The following is a 16,933-nucleotide window of genomic DNA, read 5'->3' on the forward strand; positions in this document are numbered from 1 at the left end:
TCAGCATATATCTTTCATGTTTATTCTTTCAAAATTAAATGACACCACAAATACAAAATCACCTTTTTGTAAGTCTTAAATCATGAAATATATTCCAAGTGAACTGCATGAAGAGACATTAACAGAACTGAAATAGTTTGTTGTATCTAATGTAACTGCAGTCATCACACAAACACAGGAGGTACAAATAAAATCAGTTAGCAGAAAACTTGTCCTATGACTGTGTTGTACATACCATAAATTTCATCATTGGTCTTTTCAAGTGTTAGCTGAGCAATAGCAACAAAAAATACCATGTATGATCTGATTCATATCAAAATATTAGTAGTAAATTATTTAAAATAGTAAATGCATCATTGGTTTTACTACTTGACTGTTAATCTTTATACTGTTTACGTTTATATATATAGGCAGATATGGTCATCTAATCAGAACTTTCTTCACGGTAATCTTGGGTTGTTTTGTGATCTTTAAAAGCTTTCTCAGTGATGTTTTGATTTCTTGTGTCTGCAGAACATAAACAATTGGGTTTAACATGGGAGGAAATACAGAGGACAGAGAAAGGTTAATGATCCTGGAATTTGGATGAATATTTCCTCCCAAGGTTAATGTGATTAATATTGGAATGAAATAGATGGCCACCAGTGAAATATGACCTGTGCAGGTTTTAAGGGCCTTCACTCTTTCCTGAGCTGTTGCCACTCTAGTCAAAGCAATGACAATACACACGTAAGTACCCAAGATGAAACTCAACGGAAGCCAAAGAAGAATAACTCTTAGAAATACAGCAAAGACATATGTGGGTGTTTTGTCATTGCAAGCCAGTCGGAATATCTGACCATAGTCACAGAAATAGCTGTTAACAAACACAGAAGACTTACAGAAGGACAGTCTTGTGAGGAGGCCGACTAACAGGAGAGTCACAGTTATGGCAAAGAGCCAAAAAGAACCAATCAAAGAAAACATGAACCTGTGAGTCACTCTCACTTGATAGTGCAGTGGGAAAATAATAGCAATCAGTCTGTCATAGGAGAGTGCAATCAGATTAAGACACTGCATTATCAGGGTGACATAGCAGAAGAAAAGGAATGTCAAGCAGTCACTGTAGGATATGTGGTTAGTGTTAAACAGGAAGAGGTCAAGGACCTTTGGCACCAAAGCAGTGGTACCAAACAGGTCTGCAAAGGCCAGGTTAAAAACTACTATATATTTTGGAGTCCACAGATTATGATCCAAGTAAATTACAGTCATCACAACTGTGTTTCCCACCACTGAAATAATGTAAACAAAAAAGAGAAAGATATAGTAATACATGGCATTAGGTATTCCAATGAATCCACTTATTATAAAATATGCAGGACGCACAAAGGTGATGTTTTTGCCAAGAGCGGAGTTGAATAAGTCCATTGTTAAATTCTTGTTAGTGTTCAAATCTCCAAAGCACAAGGACTGATGTGGAGAACACCAATGTGCTCTGTTACAAAGTGAGTTAGTTTCTCTCTTGCTCCGTTTTATTAAAGAAGACATGACAAGCTCCTCTGTTTGTGACAGATACGGTGACGGCCTGATCCCTTGAGTCTACATGCAAGCATCACAAAACTCAATTACCGATTGCAGCTGTTTCAGGTATTCAAAGAGGTCATCGGGCACTTTGAAAACATGTTTTTGTTTGTTTTCTCATGGGTCACAAGAAGAATAGTAAAGTAGTAAATGACCGTTAACTCAATTTACGTGACAGAAAACATTCCGGACACAATCAAATATAGACAAGATGGACAAATATTAATCATTCAATAGGTTGCCTGACCCAATCCCAGCCTAAACACTATGAACTGCACAATGTGTTATTTACCTACTAATTGTGGTATGATCCTATATTTTCCAAACACATATCAGACCAAAATAAACAAGACTTTAAGTTTCTTAATAGCTGCATTACCTGGAGATTAATTTCTACTATTTTTTCACAATTTCAAACGTGTAATGACTATCAAATAAGGAGAGGGACAACCAAAAAAGAAGCTGAAAATCCAGAAGTAAATGGTGGCAGTGATGTAATAATACGGATACTAACTGTTGTAAAACACCAAACTTGATGAAGAAGAAGAAGAAGACATATAGTAAATTATCATGTGACTGATGTTAGGTTTTGTTTTAGCGACCTATTACAGATGCAATCCAAACTGCTTATTTATCACTGGAGCAGAAGTTATACTGGCAACCATGCTGTGGTCAAGCATGTTCTGATTTGGTGCTGGACTAAGGCAGAAAAGAAGCAAAAAGACTGTGTTTAGTTTCTGAGTCTGAATCTCAAGGCACATCCTTGTCAATGTCAACTTTGCTCGAATTAACTTTTGTTACCTGCAGCATATAGCGTTGGTGTGTAGTCTACTAGTAAACTGCATTTCTTTTCACCATCAACCAAAACATTGTTGTGGAATCGTCTGCAGAGAAGAAACCACCGTGATGTGTGGTTTTAAAACATCACCCATCGCCGGACACAACTTGCAGAGTTTTGCTGTTTACTTCGGGAGCTCCATATGGATGAGAACCCCTTCCAACGATTCTTTTGCATGACAGGCTCGATACGGAGCTCCCGAATTAAACAATGTTGTATTTGCTGGTGTTATGAAACCACACAAGACGGCAGTTTCTTCTCTGTAGATGTTTCCACAAGAAATATAGTGCCATAGAACTCCGAGTGTCCACACACAAAAATTATATGTTTACCCCTCCATTATGAGCTGAGTCTGGTCGCTGGCAAGTATGTGACATCATCTGGAGAATCTCCACGGTGGCTGTACTCGTGTCTTCCTGTGTCTAACAGGGCACCGGTATCGTTCCCATTAACTCGGACAGGGGAAGTTTGTCGGCTTCTATTAGGACAGTCTGACTTAAAAGGCTTCACCTCAGACACCTCTCTGGGCCTGACTGGGGTAAAAATGTTTTGGGAAGACATCCTAATAAGCTTGCTTGTCTTTAGACCACTCTCAAAACCCTCAGACATTCCTCTTGCCACAGGCCTTGGATGGAATACAACCCGGAAGTTCTTGTTGCTCCGCCTAGCAACATGAAGTTCTCCACCCGTTCTGCCGCATATGATGGCATATCATGACAGAGCTTTACAGATGAAGGACACAACATATGAATGATATTATTTTCCAAACAGAACCATAATAATAATAAGCCACAAAATGGTGTCAATAATCATTAAAAAAAAATATTTGATCAGCAAAAATCTTTCATGTTTATTCATTCAAAATTAAATGACACTACAAATACAAAATCACCTCTTTGTAAGTCTTAAATCATGAAATATATTCCAAGTGAACTGCATGAAGAGACATTGACAGAACTGAAATAGTTTGCTGTATCTAATGTAACTGCAGTCATCACACAAACACAGGAGGTACAAATAAAATCAGTTAGCAGGAAACTGGTCCTATGACTGTTTTTCTTTTCAGGTATTAGCTGAGCAATATCAACAAAAAACACCATGTATGATCTGATTCATGTCAAAACATTGATAGTTAATTATTTGAAATAGTAAATGCATCATTGGTTTTACTAGTTTACTCTTACTCTTTATACTGTTTACGTTTATAGACAGAAATGGTCATCTAATCAGTACTTTCTTCACAGTAATCCTGGATTGGTTTGTGATCTTTAAAAGCTTTCTCAGTGATGTTTTTATTTCTTGTGTCTGCAGAACATAAACAATTGGGTTTAACATGGGAGGAAATACATAGGATAGAGAAAGGTTAATAATCCTGGAATTTGGATGAAGATTTTGCATGGTAGTTGAGATTAATATTGGAATGAAATAGATGGCCACCAGTGAAATATGACCTGTGCAGGTTTTAAGGGCCTTCACTCTTTCCTGAGCTGTTGCCACTCTAGTCAAAGCAATGATAATACACACGTAAGTACCCAAGATGAAACTCAGTGGAAGCCAAAGAAGAATAACAAATAGAAAAAAAGCAAAGACACGTGTGGGTGTTATGTCATTGCAAGCCTGTGAGTATAGAGGAGTATGGTCACAGAAATAGCTGTTAACAAACACAGAAGACTTACAGAAGGACAGTCTTGTGAGGAGGCCGACTGCCGTGAGGCACGCAGCAATGGCAAAGAGCCAAAAAGAAGCAATTAAAGAAAACATGAACCTGTGAGTCACTCTCACTTGATAGTGCAGTGGGAAAATGATAGCAATCAGTCTGTCATAGGAGAGTGCAATCAGATTAAGAACCTGCATTAATACAGCGACATAGCAGAAGAAAAGGAATGTCAAGCAGTCACTGTAGGATATGTGGTTATTGTTAAACAGGAAGAGGTCAAGGACCTTTGGCACCAAAGCAGTGGTACCAAACAGGTCTGCAAAGGCCAGGTTAAAAACTACTATATATTTTGGAGTCCACAGATTATGATCCAAGTAAATTACAGTCATCACAACTGTGTTTCCCACCACTGAAATAACATAAACAAAAAAGAGAAAGATATAGTAATACATGGCATTAGGTATTCCAATGAATCCACTTATTATAAAATATCCAGGACGCACAAAGGTGATGTTTTTGCCAAGAGCAGAGTTGAATAAATCCATTGTTAAATTCTTGTCAGTGTTCAAATCTCCAACACACAAGGACTGATGTAGAGAACACCAATGTGCTCTGTTAAAAAGTGAGTTTGTTTCTCTCTTGCTCCGTTTTATTAAAGAAGACATGACAAGCTCCTCTGTTTGTGACAGATACGGTGACGGCCTGATCCCTTGAGTCTACATGCAAACATCACAAAACTCAATTACCGATTGCAGCTGTTTCAGGTATTCAAAGAGGTCATTGTGCACTTTGAAAACATGTTTTTGTTTGTTTTCTCATGGATCACAAAAAGAATAGTAAAGTAGTAAATGACCGTTAACTCAATTTACGTGATAGAAAACATTCTGGACACAATCAAATATAGACAAGATGGACAAATATTAATCATTCAATAGGTTGCCTGACCCAGTCCCAGCCTAAACACTGTGAACTACACAATGTATTATTGACCTACTAATTGTGGTACAATCCTATATTTTCCAAACACATATCAGACCAAAATGGCCAAGACTTTAAGTTTCTTAATAGCTGCATTTCCTGGAGATTAATTTCAACCATTTTTGCACAATTTCAAATGTGTATAGACTATTAAATAAGGAGAGGGATAACCAAAGTAGTAAATGGGGGCAGTGATGTAATAATATGGATACCAACTGTTGTAAAACACCAAAGTTGATGAAGAAGAAGACATAAATATAGTAAATTATCATGTGACTGATGTTAGGTTTTGTTTTAGCGACATATTACAGATGCAATCCAAACTGCTTATGTATCACTGGAGCAGACGTTATACTGGCAACCATGCTGTGGTCAAGCATGTTCTGATTTGGTGCTGGACTAAGGCAGAAAAGAAGCAAAAAGTCTGTGTTTAGTTTCTGAGTCTGAATCTCAAGGCACATCCTTGTCAATGTCGACTTTGCTTGAATTAACTTTTGTTACCTGCAGCATATAGCGTTGGTGTGTAGTCTACTAGTAAACTGCATTTCTTTTCACCATCAACCAAAACATTGTTGTGGAATCGTCTGCAGAGAAGAAACCACCGTGATGTGTGGTTTCAAAACATCATCCATAGCCGGACACAACTTGGAGAGTTTCGCTGTTTATTTTGGGAGCTCCATATGGAGGAGAACCACTTCCAATGATTCTTTTGCATGACAGGCTCGATACGGAGCTCCCGAATTTAACAGTGTTGTGTTTGCTGGTGTTATGAACTAAGTCACTTTTTAGGTCAGTGATGAGGCTTGGTGTCTCTTTAATATGTTACTGTAGAATGCATTGATGCAGCATATTATCACTGTTTTGTACGCAGCTATGAAGCTTTCAACACATTTTATAAAACAATGTGTGTCTAAATGTTGCAGTGTAACTATTTATTGAAAATAAATGTCTGTTATATTCAAACTTTGTCAAAATGATTTCACACTAATCTGTCAGCTCCATACAATTCTCACTGTTTCTCAGTCTTACAGTGTTTAGATCTCCCTCAGTCAGGTATGATGGCATATCATGACAGAACTTTACAGATGAGGGACACAACATACAAATTATAATACATACCAAACAGAACCATAATAATAATAATAATGATAATAAGGCACAAAATGGTGTCAATTACGTTTAAAGAAAACATTTGATCATCATATATCTTTCATGTTTATTCATTCAAAATTAAATGACACGACAAGTGGACTGCATGAAGGGACATTAACAGAACTGAAATAGTTTGCTGTATCTAATTTAATTGCAGTCATCACACAAACACAGAATGAAAAAATAAAATCGGTTAGCAGAAAACTGGTCCTATGACTGTGTTGTACGTACCATAAATTTCATCATTGATCTTTTCAAGTGTTAGCTGAGCAATATCAACAACAAATACCATGTATGATCTGATTCATGTAAAAACATTATAAGTAAATTATTTAAAATAGTAAATGCATCATTGTTTTACTACTTTACTGTTACTATTTATACTGTTTACGTTTGTATATATAGACAGATATGGTCATCTAATCAGTACTTTCTTCACAGTAATCCTGGATTGGTTTGTGATCTTTAAAAGCTTTCTCAGTGATGTTTTTATTTCTTGTGTCTGCAGAACATAAACAATTGGGTTTAACATGGGAGGAAATACAGAGGACAGAGAAATGTTAATAATCCTGGAATTTGGATGAATATTTTGCATGGTTGCTGAGATTAGTATTGGAATAAAATAGATGGCCACCAGTGAAATATGAGCTGTGCAGGTTTTAAGGGCCTTCACTCTTTCCTGAGCTGTTGCCACTCTAGTCAAAGCAATGATAATACACACGTAAGTACCCAAGATGAAACACAATGGAAGCCAAAGAAGAATAACTCTTAGGAATACAGCTAAGACGTACGTGGGTGTTTTGTCATTGCAAGCCAGTCGGTATATTTGACTATAGTCACAGAAATAGCTGTTAACAACCACAGAAGACTTACAGAAGGACAGTCTTGTGAGGAGGCCATCTAACAGGAGAGTCACAGTTATGGCAAAGAGCCAAAAAGAAGCAATCAGAGAAAACATGAACCTGTGAGTCACTCTCACTTGATAGTGCAGTGGGAAAATAATAGCAATCAGTCTGTCATAGGAGAGCGCAATCAAATTAAGAATCTGCATTATTACAGCGATATACCAGAAGAAAATAAATGTCAAGCAGTCACTGTAGGATATGTGGTTATTGTTAAACAGGAAGAGGTCAAGGACCTTTGGCACCAAAGCAGTGGTACCAAACAGGTCTGCAAAGGCCAGGTTAAAAACAACTATATATTTTGGAGTCCACAGATTATGATCCAAGTAAATTACAGTCATCACAACTGTGTTTCCCACCACTGAAATAACGTAAACAAAAAAGAGAAAGATATAGTAATACATGGCATTAGGTATTCCAATGAATCCACTTATTATAAAAAATGCAGGACGCACAAAGGTGATGTTTTTGCCAAGAGCGGAGTTGAATAAGTCCATTGTTAAATTCTTGTCTGTGTTCAAATCTCCAACACACAAGGACTGATGTGGAGAACACCAATGTGCGCTGTTAAAAAGTGAGTTAGTTTCTCTCTTGCTCCGTTTTATTAAAGAAGACATGACAAGCTCCTCTGTTTGTGACAGATACGGTGACGGCCTGATCCCTTGAGTCTACATGCAAGCATCACAAAACTCAATTATCGATTGCAGCTGTTTCAGGTATTCAAAGAGGTCATTGTGCACTTTGAAAACATGTTTTTGTTTGTTTTCTTGTGGATCACAAGAAGAATAGTACAGCAGTAAATGACCGTTAACTCAATTTACGTGATAGAAAACATTCTGGACACAATCAAATATAGACAAGACACACAAATATTAATCATTCAATAGGTTGCCTGACCCAATCCCAGCCTAAACACTATGAACTGCACAATGTATTATTGACCTACTAATTGTGGTATGATCCTATATTTTCCAAACACATATCAGACCAAAATGGCCAAGACTTTAAGTTTCTTAATAGCTGCATTTCTTGGAGATTAATTCCTACCATTTTTTCACAATTTCAAATGTGTAATGACTATCACATAAGTAGAGGGACAACCAAAAAAGAAGCTTATAATCCAGAAGTAAATGGTGGCAGTGATGTAATAATACGGATACCAAATGTTGTAAAACACCAAAGTTGATGAAGAAGAAGAAGAAGAAGAAGAAGAAGAAGACATAAATATAGAAAATTATTTACCTCTTCAACCAACCCATTTGCCGGCCTAATCCACTTTTGGAACAAATCCTTAAGGTGGGTGTACAGTTAACATGTAGTTTCTCCAGGCCTGACCTCAGGTTCATGGAAGCTCCTCCAGTGATCTCGTACTTGTTGAATATGGCTTCCTTCACCCACTCATAATCCATGACATGTTCCATGTCCATTGCCATGTAGGCACTCCATACTTTGCCAGTGAGGTAGGGCACTATTAACACTGTCTACTAATGAAGTTCTGTCAGTTCTGTATAAGGAGTAGGTTGTACAAGCTGCAAAGCTAATTTTCAACTGTAGTCCCTGGGCAAAGGTGTGGAGATGCCAATAAAAGACATATACATTAGTAAATAAGTAAAAGTTAGTACATTTCATAAATATCAACAGCACACTTGGAAAGAACTCCACTAGATAGGAACAGTGGACTGATAGAGGGTGAGAGTGCCGAGGTGGATCCAAGTGCAGGGGAGGGGGTAAGGTGATTGCTAGGGCAGAAGATGCTCTTGGAGGAGCTGGGTTTTCAAGAGTTTCTTTAATATGGACGACCCTGATCTGCTAGCGCTCAGTAGGTCATTCCTCCAGCGTGGAACGACACATGAAAAGAGTCTGGATTGTTGTGTGAGTGGTGTTGGCACCGCCAGACGACAATCCTTTGATGAACAGAGTAGTCGACGGGTAACATAAGCCTTGAGGAGAGCATTTAAGTAGGTGGGAGCAGACCCATGAAGCACTTTGTAGGCTAGCATCAGTGATTTGAATTTCACGAGGGCGGCTAAGGGTAGCCAGTGGAGCTCAATCAACAGAAGGCTGACATGTGCCCTTTTAGGCTGATTGAAGACCAGGCATGCCGCAGCGTTCTGGACCATCGGTAGCAGTTTTACAGCACAGGCCAGGAGGCATGTGAGCAGGGCGTTGCAATAGTCAAGATGGGAGATGATTATCATGTTAAGTCACTTTTTAGGTCAGTGATGAGGCTTGGTGTCTTTTTATTATGTTACTGCAGAATGCATTGATGCAGCATATTATCACTGTTTTGTACGCAGCTATGAAGCTTTCAACACATTTTATAAAACAATGTGTGTGTAAATGTTGCAGTGTGTAACTATTAATTGAAAATAAATGTTAAATTCAAACACTGTCAAAATGATTTCACACTAATCTATCAGCTCCATACAATTCTCACTGTGTTTCTCAGTCTTAAAGTGTTTAGATCTCCCTCAGTCAGGTATGATGGCATATCTTGACAGAGCTTTACAGATGAACAACACAATATATGAATGATATTACATACCAAACAGAACCATAATAATAATGATAAGCCACAAAATGGTGTCAATAACCATTAAAAAAACATTTTATCAGTATATATATCGTTCATGTTTATTCATTCAAAATTAAATGACACTACAAATACAAAATCACCTTTTTGTAAGTCTTAAAACATGAAATATATTCCAAGTGGACTGCATAAAGAGACACTGACAGAACTGAAATAGTTTGCTGTATCTAATGTAACCGCAGTCATCACACAAACACAGGAGGTACAAATAAAGTCAGTTAGCAGAAAACTTGTCCTATGACTGTGCTGTACATACCATAAATTTCATCATTGGTCTTTTCAAGTGTTAGCTGAGCAATAGCAACAAAAAATACCATGCATGATCTGATTCATGTCAAAACATTAGTAGTAAAATAGTTAAAATAGTAAATGCATCATTGGTTTTACTACTTGACTGTTAATCTTTATACTGTTTACGTTTTTATATATAGACAGAAATGGTCATCTAATCAGTACTTTCCTTACGGTAATCTTGGATTGTTTTGTGATCTTTAAAAGCTTTCTCAGTGATGTTTTGATTTCTTGTGTCTGCAGAACATAAACAATTGGGTTTAACATGGGAGGAAATACAGAGGTCAGAGAATGGTTAATGATCCGGTCATTTGGATGAATATTTTGCATGGTAGATGAGATTAATATTGGAATGAAATAGATGGCCACCAGTGAAATATGAGCTGTGCAGGTTTTAAGGGCCTTCACTCTTTCCTGAGCTGTTGCCACTCTAGTCAAAGCAATGATAATACACACGTAAGTACCCAAGATGAAACTCAATGGAAGCCAAAGAAGAATAACTATGAGAAATAAAGCAAAGACACGTGAGGGTGTTATGTCATTGCAAGCCTGTGAGTATAGCGGCCTATGGTCACAGAAATAGCTGTTAACAACCACAGAAGACTTACAGAAGGACAGTCTAGTGAGGAGGCCATCTAACAGGAGAGTCACAGTTATGGCAAAGAGCCAAAAAGAAGCAATCAAAGAAAACATGAACCTGTGAGTCACTCTCACTTGATAGTGCAGTGGGAAAATAATCGCAATCAGTCTGTCATAGGAGAGTGCAATCAGATTAAGAACCTGCATTAATACAGCGACAAAGCAGAAGAAAAGGAATGTCAAGCAGTCGCTGTAGGATATGTGGTTATTGTTAAACAGGAAGAGGTCAAGGACCTTTGGCACCAAAGCAGTGGTACCAAACAGGTCTGCAAAGGCCAGGTTAAAAACTACTATATATTTTGGAGTCCACAGATTATGATCCAAGTAAATTACAGTCATCACAACTGTGTTTCCCACCACTGAAATTATATAAACCAAAAAGAGAAAGATATAGTAATACATGGCATTAGGTATTCCAGTGAATCCACTTATTATAAAATATGCAGGACGCACAAAGGTGATGTTTTTGCCAAGAGCGGAGTTGAATAAGTCCATTGTTAAATTCTTGTTAGTGTTAAAATCTCCAACACACAAGGACTGATATGGAGAACTCTCTTGCTCCATTTTATTAAAGAAGACATGACAAGCTCCTCTGTTTGTGACAGATACGGTGACGGCCTGATCCCTTGAGTCTACATGCAAGCATCACAAAACTCAATTACCAATTGCAGCTGTTTCAGGTATTCAAAGAGGTCATTGTGCACTTTGAAAACATGTTTTTGTTTGTTTTCTCGCAGATCACAAGAAGAATAGTACAGCAGTAAATGACCGTTACCTCAATGTATGTGATAGAAAACATTCTGGACACAATCAAATATAGACAAGATGGACAAATATTAATCATTCAATAGGTTGCCTGACCCAATCCCAGCCTAAACACTATGAACTGCACAATGTATTATTGACTTGCTAATTGTAGTATGCTGCTATATTTTCCGAACACATATCAGACCAAAATAAACAAGACTTTAAGTTTCTTAATACATGCATTTCCTAGAGATTAATGGCTACCATTTTTGCACAATTTGAAAATTGTAATGACTATCAAATAAGGAGAGGGACAACCAAAAAAGAAGCTGAAAATCCAGAAGCAAGTGATGTAATAATATGGATACCAATTGTTGTAAAACACCAAAGTTGATGAAGAAGAAGACATAAATATAGTAAATTATTATGTGACTGATGTTAGGTTTTGTTTTAGCGACATATTACAAATGCAATCCAAACTGCTTATGTATCACTGGAGCAGAAGTTATACTGGCAACCATGCTGTGGTCAAGCATGTTCTGATTTGGTGCTGGACTAAGGCAGAAAAGAAGCAAAAAGTCTGTGTTTAGTTTCTGAGTCTGAATCTCAAGGCGCATCCTTGTCAATGTCTACTTTGCTTGAATTAGCTTTTGTTACCTGCAGCATATAGCGTTGGTGTGTAGTCTACTAGTAAACTGCATTTATTTTCACCATCAACCAAAACATTGTTGCACTCTATGTTGTGGAATCGTCTGCAGAGAAGAAACCACCGTGATGTGTAGTTTCAAAACATAATCCATACATGGACACAACGGAGAATTTTGCCGTTTACATCGGGAGCTCCGTATGGATGAGAACCACTTCCAACGATTATTTTGCATGACAAGCTCTATACGGAGCTCCCAAAGTAAACAGTGTTGTGTTCGCTGGTGTTGGTGAACTAAGTCACTTTTTAGGTCAGTGATGAGGCTTGGTGTCTCTTTAATATGTTACTGTAGAATGCATTGATGCAGCATATTATCACTGTTTTGTACGCAGCTATGAAGCTTTCAACACATTTTATAAAACAATGTGTGTCTAAATGTTGCAGTGTAACTATTTATTGAAAATAAATGTCTGTTATATTCAAACATTGTCAAAATGATTTCACACTAATCTGTCAGCTCCATACAATTCTCACTGTTTCTCAGTCTTACAGTGTTTAGATCTCCCTCAGTCAGGTATGATGGCATATCATGACAGAGCTTTACAGATGAGGGGCACAACATACAAATGAGTTTACATACCAAACAGAACCATAATAATAATAATAAGCCACAAAATGGAGTCAATAACCATTAAAAGAAATGTGATCAGCATATATCTTTCATGTTTATTCATTCAAAATTAAATGACACTACAAATACAAAATCACCTTTTTGTAAGTCTTAAATCATGAAATATATTCCAAGTGGACTGCATGAAGAGACACTGACAGACCTTAAATAGTTTGCTGTATCTAATGTAACTGCAGTCATCACACAAACACAGGAGGTACAAATAAAATCGGTTAGCAGAAAACTGGTCCTATGACTGTGTTGTACATACCATAAATTTCATCATTGATCTTTTCAAGTATTAGCTGAGCAATAGCAACAAAAAATACCATGTATGATCTGATTCATGTCAAAACATTGATAGTAAATTATTTGAAATAGTAAATGCATCATTGGTTTACTCTTACTCTTTATACTGTTTACGTTAATATATATATATAGGCAGATATGGTCATCTAATCAGTACTTTCCTCACGGTACACTTGGATTGTTTTGTGATCTTTAAAAGCTTTCTCAGTGATGTTTTTATTTCTTGTGTCTGCAGAACATAAACAATTGGGTTTAACATGGGAGGAAATACAGAGGTCAGAGAAATGCTAATAATCCTGGAATTTGAATGAAGATTTTGGATGCTAGATGAGATTAATATTGGAATGAAATAGATGGCCACCAGTGAAATATGAGCTGTGCAGGTTTTAAGGGCCTTCACTCTTTCTTGAGCTGTTGCCACTCTAGTCAAAGCAATGATAATACACACGTAAGTACCCAAGATGAAACTCAACGGAAAATAAAGAAAAACAACATATAGAAATACAGCAAAGACATTTGAAGGTGTTTTGTCATTGCAAGCCTGTCGGTATATCTGACGATGGTCACAGAAATAGCTGTTAACAACCACAGAAGACTTACAGAAGGACAGTCTTGTGAGGAGGCCGACTGCCGTGAGGCACACAGCAATGGCAAAGAGCCAAAAAGAAGCAATCAAAGAAAACATGAACCTGTGAGTCACTTTCACTTGATAGTGCAGTGGGTAAGTAATAGCAATCAGTCTGTCATAGGAGAGTGCAACGAGATTAAGAATCTGGATCATCAGAGTGGCATAGCAGAAGAAAAGGAATGTCAAGCAGTCACTGTAGTATATGCGGTTATTGTTAAACAGGAAGAGGTCAAGGACCTTTGGCACCAAAGCAGTGGTACCAAACAGGTCTGCAAAGGCCAGGTTAAAAACTACTATATATTTTGGAGTCCACAGATTATGATCCAAGTAAATTACAGTCATCACAACTGTGTTTCCCACCACTGCAATAACATAAACAAAAAAGAGAAAGATATAGTAATACATGACATTAGGTATTCCAATGAATCCTATTATAATAAAATATCCAGGACGCACAAAGGTGATGTTTTTGCCAAGAGCGGAGTTGAATAAGTCCATTGTTAAATTCTTGTCTGTGTTCAAATCTCCAACACACAAGGACTGATGTGGAGAACACCAATGTGCGATGTTAAAAAGTGAGTTTGTTTCTCTCTTGCTCCGTTTTATTAAAGGAGACATGACAAGCTACTCTGTTTGTGACCGATACAGTGACGGCCTGATCCCTTGAGTCTACATGCAAGCATCACAAAACTCAATTACCGATTGCAGCTGTTTCATGTATTCAAAGAGGTCATCGGGCACTTTGAAAACATGTTTTTGTTTGTTTTCTTGTGGATCACAAGAAGAATAGTACAGCAGTAAATGACCGTTAACTCAATTTACGTGATAGAAAACATTCTGGACACAATCAAATATAGACAAGACGCACAAATATTAATCATTCAATAGGTTGCCTGACCCAATCCCAGCCTAAACACAATGAACTGCACAATGTATTATTGACCTACTAATTGTGGTATGAGCCTATATTTTCCAAACACATATCAGACCAAAATGGCCAAGACTTTAAGTTTCTTAATAGCTGCATTTCTTGGAGATTCATTTCTACCATTTTTTCACAATTTTAAATGTGTAATGACTATCACATAAGTAGAGGGACAACCAAAAAAGAAGCTTATAATCCAGAAGTAAATGGGGGCAGTGATGTAATAATATGGATACTAACTGTTGTAAAACACCAAAGTTGATGATGAAGAAGAAGACATAAATATAGTAAATTATGTGACTGATGTTAGGTTTTGTTTTAGCGACATATTACAGATGCAATCCAAACTGCTTATGTATCACTGGAGCAGAAGTTATACTGGCAACCATGCTGTGGTCAAGCATGTTCTGATTTGGTGCTGGACTAAGGCGGAAAAGAAGCAAAAAGACTGTGTTTAGTTTCTGAGTCTGAATCTCAAGGCACATCCTTGTCAACATCATCCAACTTGGAGAGCTTTGCTGTTTACTTCGGGAGCTCCATATGGATGAGAACCACTTCCAACGATTCTTTTGCATGACAGGCTCGATACGGAGCTCCCGAATTAAACAGTGCTTTGCAAGTGAGATAGGGCACTATTAACACTGTCCACTAATGAAGTTCTGTCAGTTCTGTATTAGGACTAGGTTGTACAATCCCTTAGTGATTTGCACTCTTGAGGTGTGAGGTGGGTTGGAGCAGGCATCCAAGGGGTTTCCGGGTAGGATTCATGGTATTGTTTATGGGACAGAAGGGTTCAGGGCCTCATGGGGGTCATCGGGTGGGCACCATCCTTCTCTGCTGTTTCGGTGACAGGCCCACAACACCTCCAGAAGGATCATCGACAACACCTGGTGTCCCAGATGTGCCCCCCTCAGCTCTTAGCCCTTCTGTAACAAGGAAGCTATTTTGGAGCCCAGGTGGCATCTCTCCTCTTCACCCAGAGCCATCAGCTTGCCTGTTCAGCTGCATGTGAGAGGGCTTTGATGGCTTGGCGTTGGGCTTGGCCTCGAATTCCCAACCCGAGACAACCCTTGCACACACGGGGAGAATATGCCAACTCCATGCAGTAAGGCCCTTGTTCCAACACAGGCTTGTACCCGGATCTTTTATCCAAAGGGACTTACAAAAGAGGAATACGTTACATAGAAGTAGTCTTGGTGAACTCCACTAGATAGGAACAGTGGACTGATAGAGGGTGAGAGTGCCAAGGTGGATCCAAGTGCAGGGGAGGGGGTAAGGTAAGTGCTAGGACAGAAGATGCTCTTGGAAGAGCTGGGTTTTCAAGAGCTTCTTGAAGATGGACGCAACTGATCTGGTAGCGTGTTGGCACCACCAGATGACAATCCTTTGATGAACAGCATAGTCGAGGGGTAACAAGCCTTTAGGCATTTAAGTAGATGGGAGTAGACCCATGAAGCACTTTGTAGAATAGCATCAGTGATTTGAATTTGACGAGGGCGGCTAAGGGTAGCCAGTGGAGCTCAATGAACAGAGGGGTGACATGTGCCCTTTTAGGCTGATTGAAGACCAGGCACGCCGCAGCGTTCTGGACCATCGATAGCTGTTTCACAGCACAGGTCAGGAAGCATGTGAGCAGGGCGTTGCAATAGTCAAGATTGGAGATGATTATCATGTTATGTCACTTTTTTGTCAGTAATCAGGCTTGGTGTCTCTTTAATATGTTACTGTAGAATGCATTGATGCAGCACATTATCACTGTTTTGTACGCAGCTATGAAGCTTTCAACACATTTTATAAAACAATGTGTGTGTAAATGTTGCAGTGTGTAACTATTTATTGAAAATAAATGTCTGTTAGATTCAAACATTGTCAAAATGATTTCACACTAATCTGTCAGCTCCATACAATTCTCACTGTGTTTCTCATTCTTACAGTGTTTAGATCTCCCTCAGTCAGGTATGATGACATATCATGACAGAGCCTTACAGATCAAGGACACAACATATGAATGATATTATTTTCCAAACAGAACCATAATAATAATAAGCCACAAAATGGAGTCAATAACCATTAAAAAAAACATTTGATCAGCAAAAATCTTTCATGTTTATTCATTCAAAATGAAATGACACTACAAATACAAAATCACCTTTTTGTAAGTCTTAAATCATGAAATATATTCCAAGTGGACTGCATGAAGAGACATTAACAGACCTTAAATAGTTTGCTGTATCTAATGTAACTGCAGTCATCACACAAACACAGGAGGTACAAATAAAATCAGTGCAGCAGAAAACTGGTCCTATGACTGTATTTTTTTTTTCCAGGTATTAGCTGAGCAATATCAACAAAAAACACCATGTATGATCTGATTCATGTCAAAACATTGATAGTAAAT

General features: G+C 37.9%; 4 protein-coding genes across 6 annotated transcripts in view; all 4 read right to left on the minus strand.

Moving 5' to 3' along the window:
• On the minus strand, positions 1-4,690 carry LOC122779568 (olfactory receptor 6C4-like). 2 transcript variants are annotated; one of them, XM_044042050.1, is made up of 2 exons: positions 3,788-4,690; positions 1-591 (listed from the first exon to the last, which is right to left on the minus strand). In XM_044042050.1, the coding sequence occupies exons 1-2, from the start codon at positions 4,598-4,600 to the stop codon at positions 421-423; spliced, it is 984 nt and encodes a 327-aa protein (XP_043897985.1). In that variant the 5' UTR covers positions 4,601-4,690; the 3' UTR covers positions 1-420. The 2 variants fall into 2 exon arrangements, with proteins under 2 accessions (XP_043897985.1, XP_043897984.1); XM_044042049.1 differs by lacking the exon at positions 3,788-4,690 and having other exon boundaries at positions 1-1,464.
• The window catches only part of LOC122779573 (olfactory receptor 146-like), a 20,101-nt gene continuing 6,612 nt past the window's right edge, over positions 3,445-16,933 (minus strand). The window contains exon 2 of one of the 2 annotated variants that reach the window (XM_044042055.1): positions 3,445-3,655. In XM_044042055.1, coding sequence (XP_043897990.1) covers positions 3,617-3,655 — 39 coding nt within the window. In that variant the 3' untranslated portion in view covers positions 3,445-3,616. Of the gene's footprint in view, positions 3,656-13,074; positions 13,195-16,933 lie in introns of those variants that run through there. The other variant, XM_044042054.1, reaches the window with a different exon arrangement.
• On the minus strand, positions 6,238-7,815 carry LOC122779565 (olfactory receptor 1571-like). The gene has a single exon (XM_044042046.1). It carries the CDS (start codon positions 7,702-7,704, stop codon positions 6,601-6,603), a length of 1,104 nt encoding a protein of 367 aa, XP_043897981.1. The 5' UTR covers positions 7,705-7,815; the 3' UTR covers positions 6,238-6,600.
• On the minus strand, positions 9,747-14,194 carry LOC122779570 (olfactory receptor 6C4-like). Its single transcript, XM_044042052.1, has 2 exons — positions 13,569-14,194; positions 9,747-10,565 (listed from the first exon to the last, which is right to left on the minus strand). The coding sequence occupies exons 1-2, from the start codon at positions 14,106-14,108 to the stop codon at positions 10,122-10,124; spliced, it is 984 nt and encodes a 327-aa protein (XP_043897987.1). The 5' UTR covers positions 14,109-14,194; the 3' UTR covers positions 9,747-10,121.

Source organism: Solea senegalensis, linkage group LG13 (assembly GCF_019176455.1).
Source record: "Solea senegalensis isolate Sse05_10M linkage group LG13, IFAPA_SoseM_1, whole genome shotgun sequence".
Taxonomy (NCBI): Eukaryota; Metazoa; Chordata; class Actinopteri; order Pleuronectiformes; family Soleidae; genus Solea; species Solea senegalensis.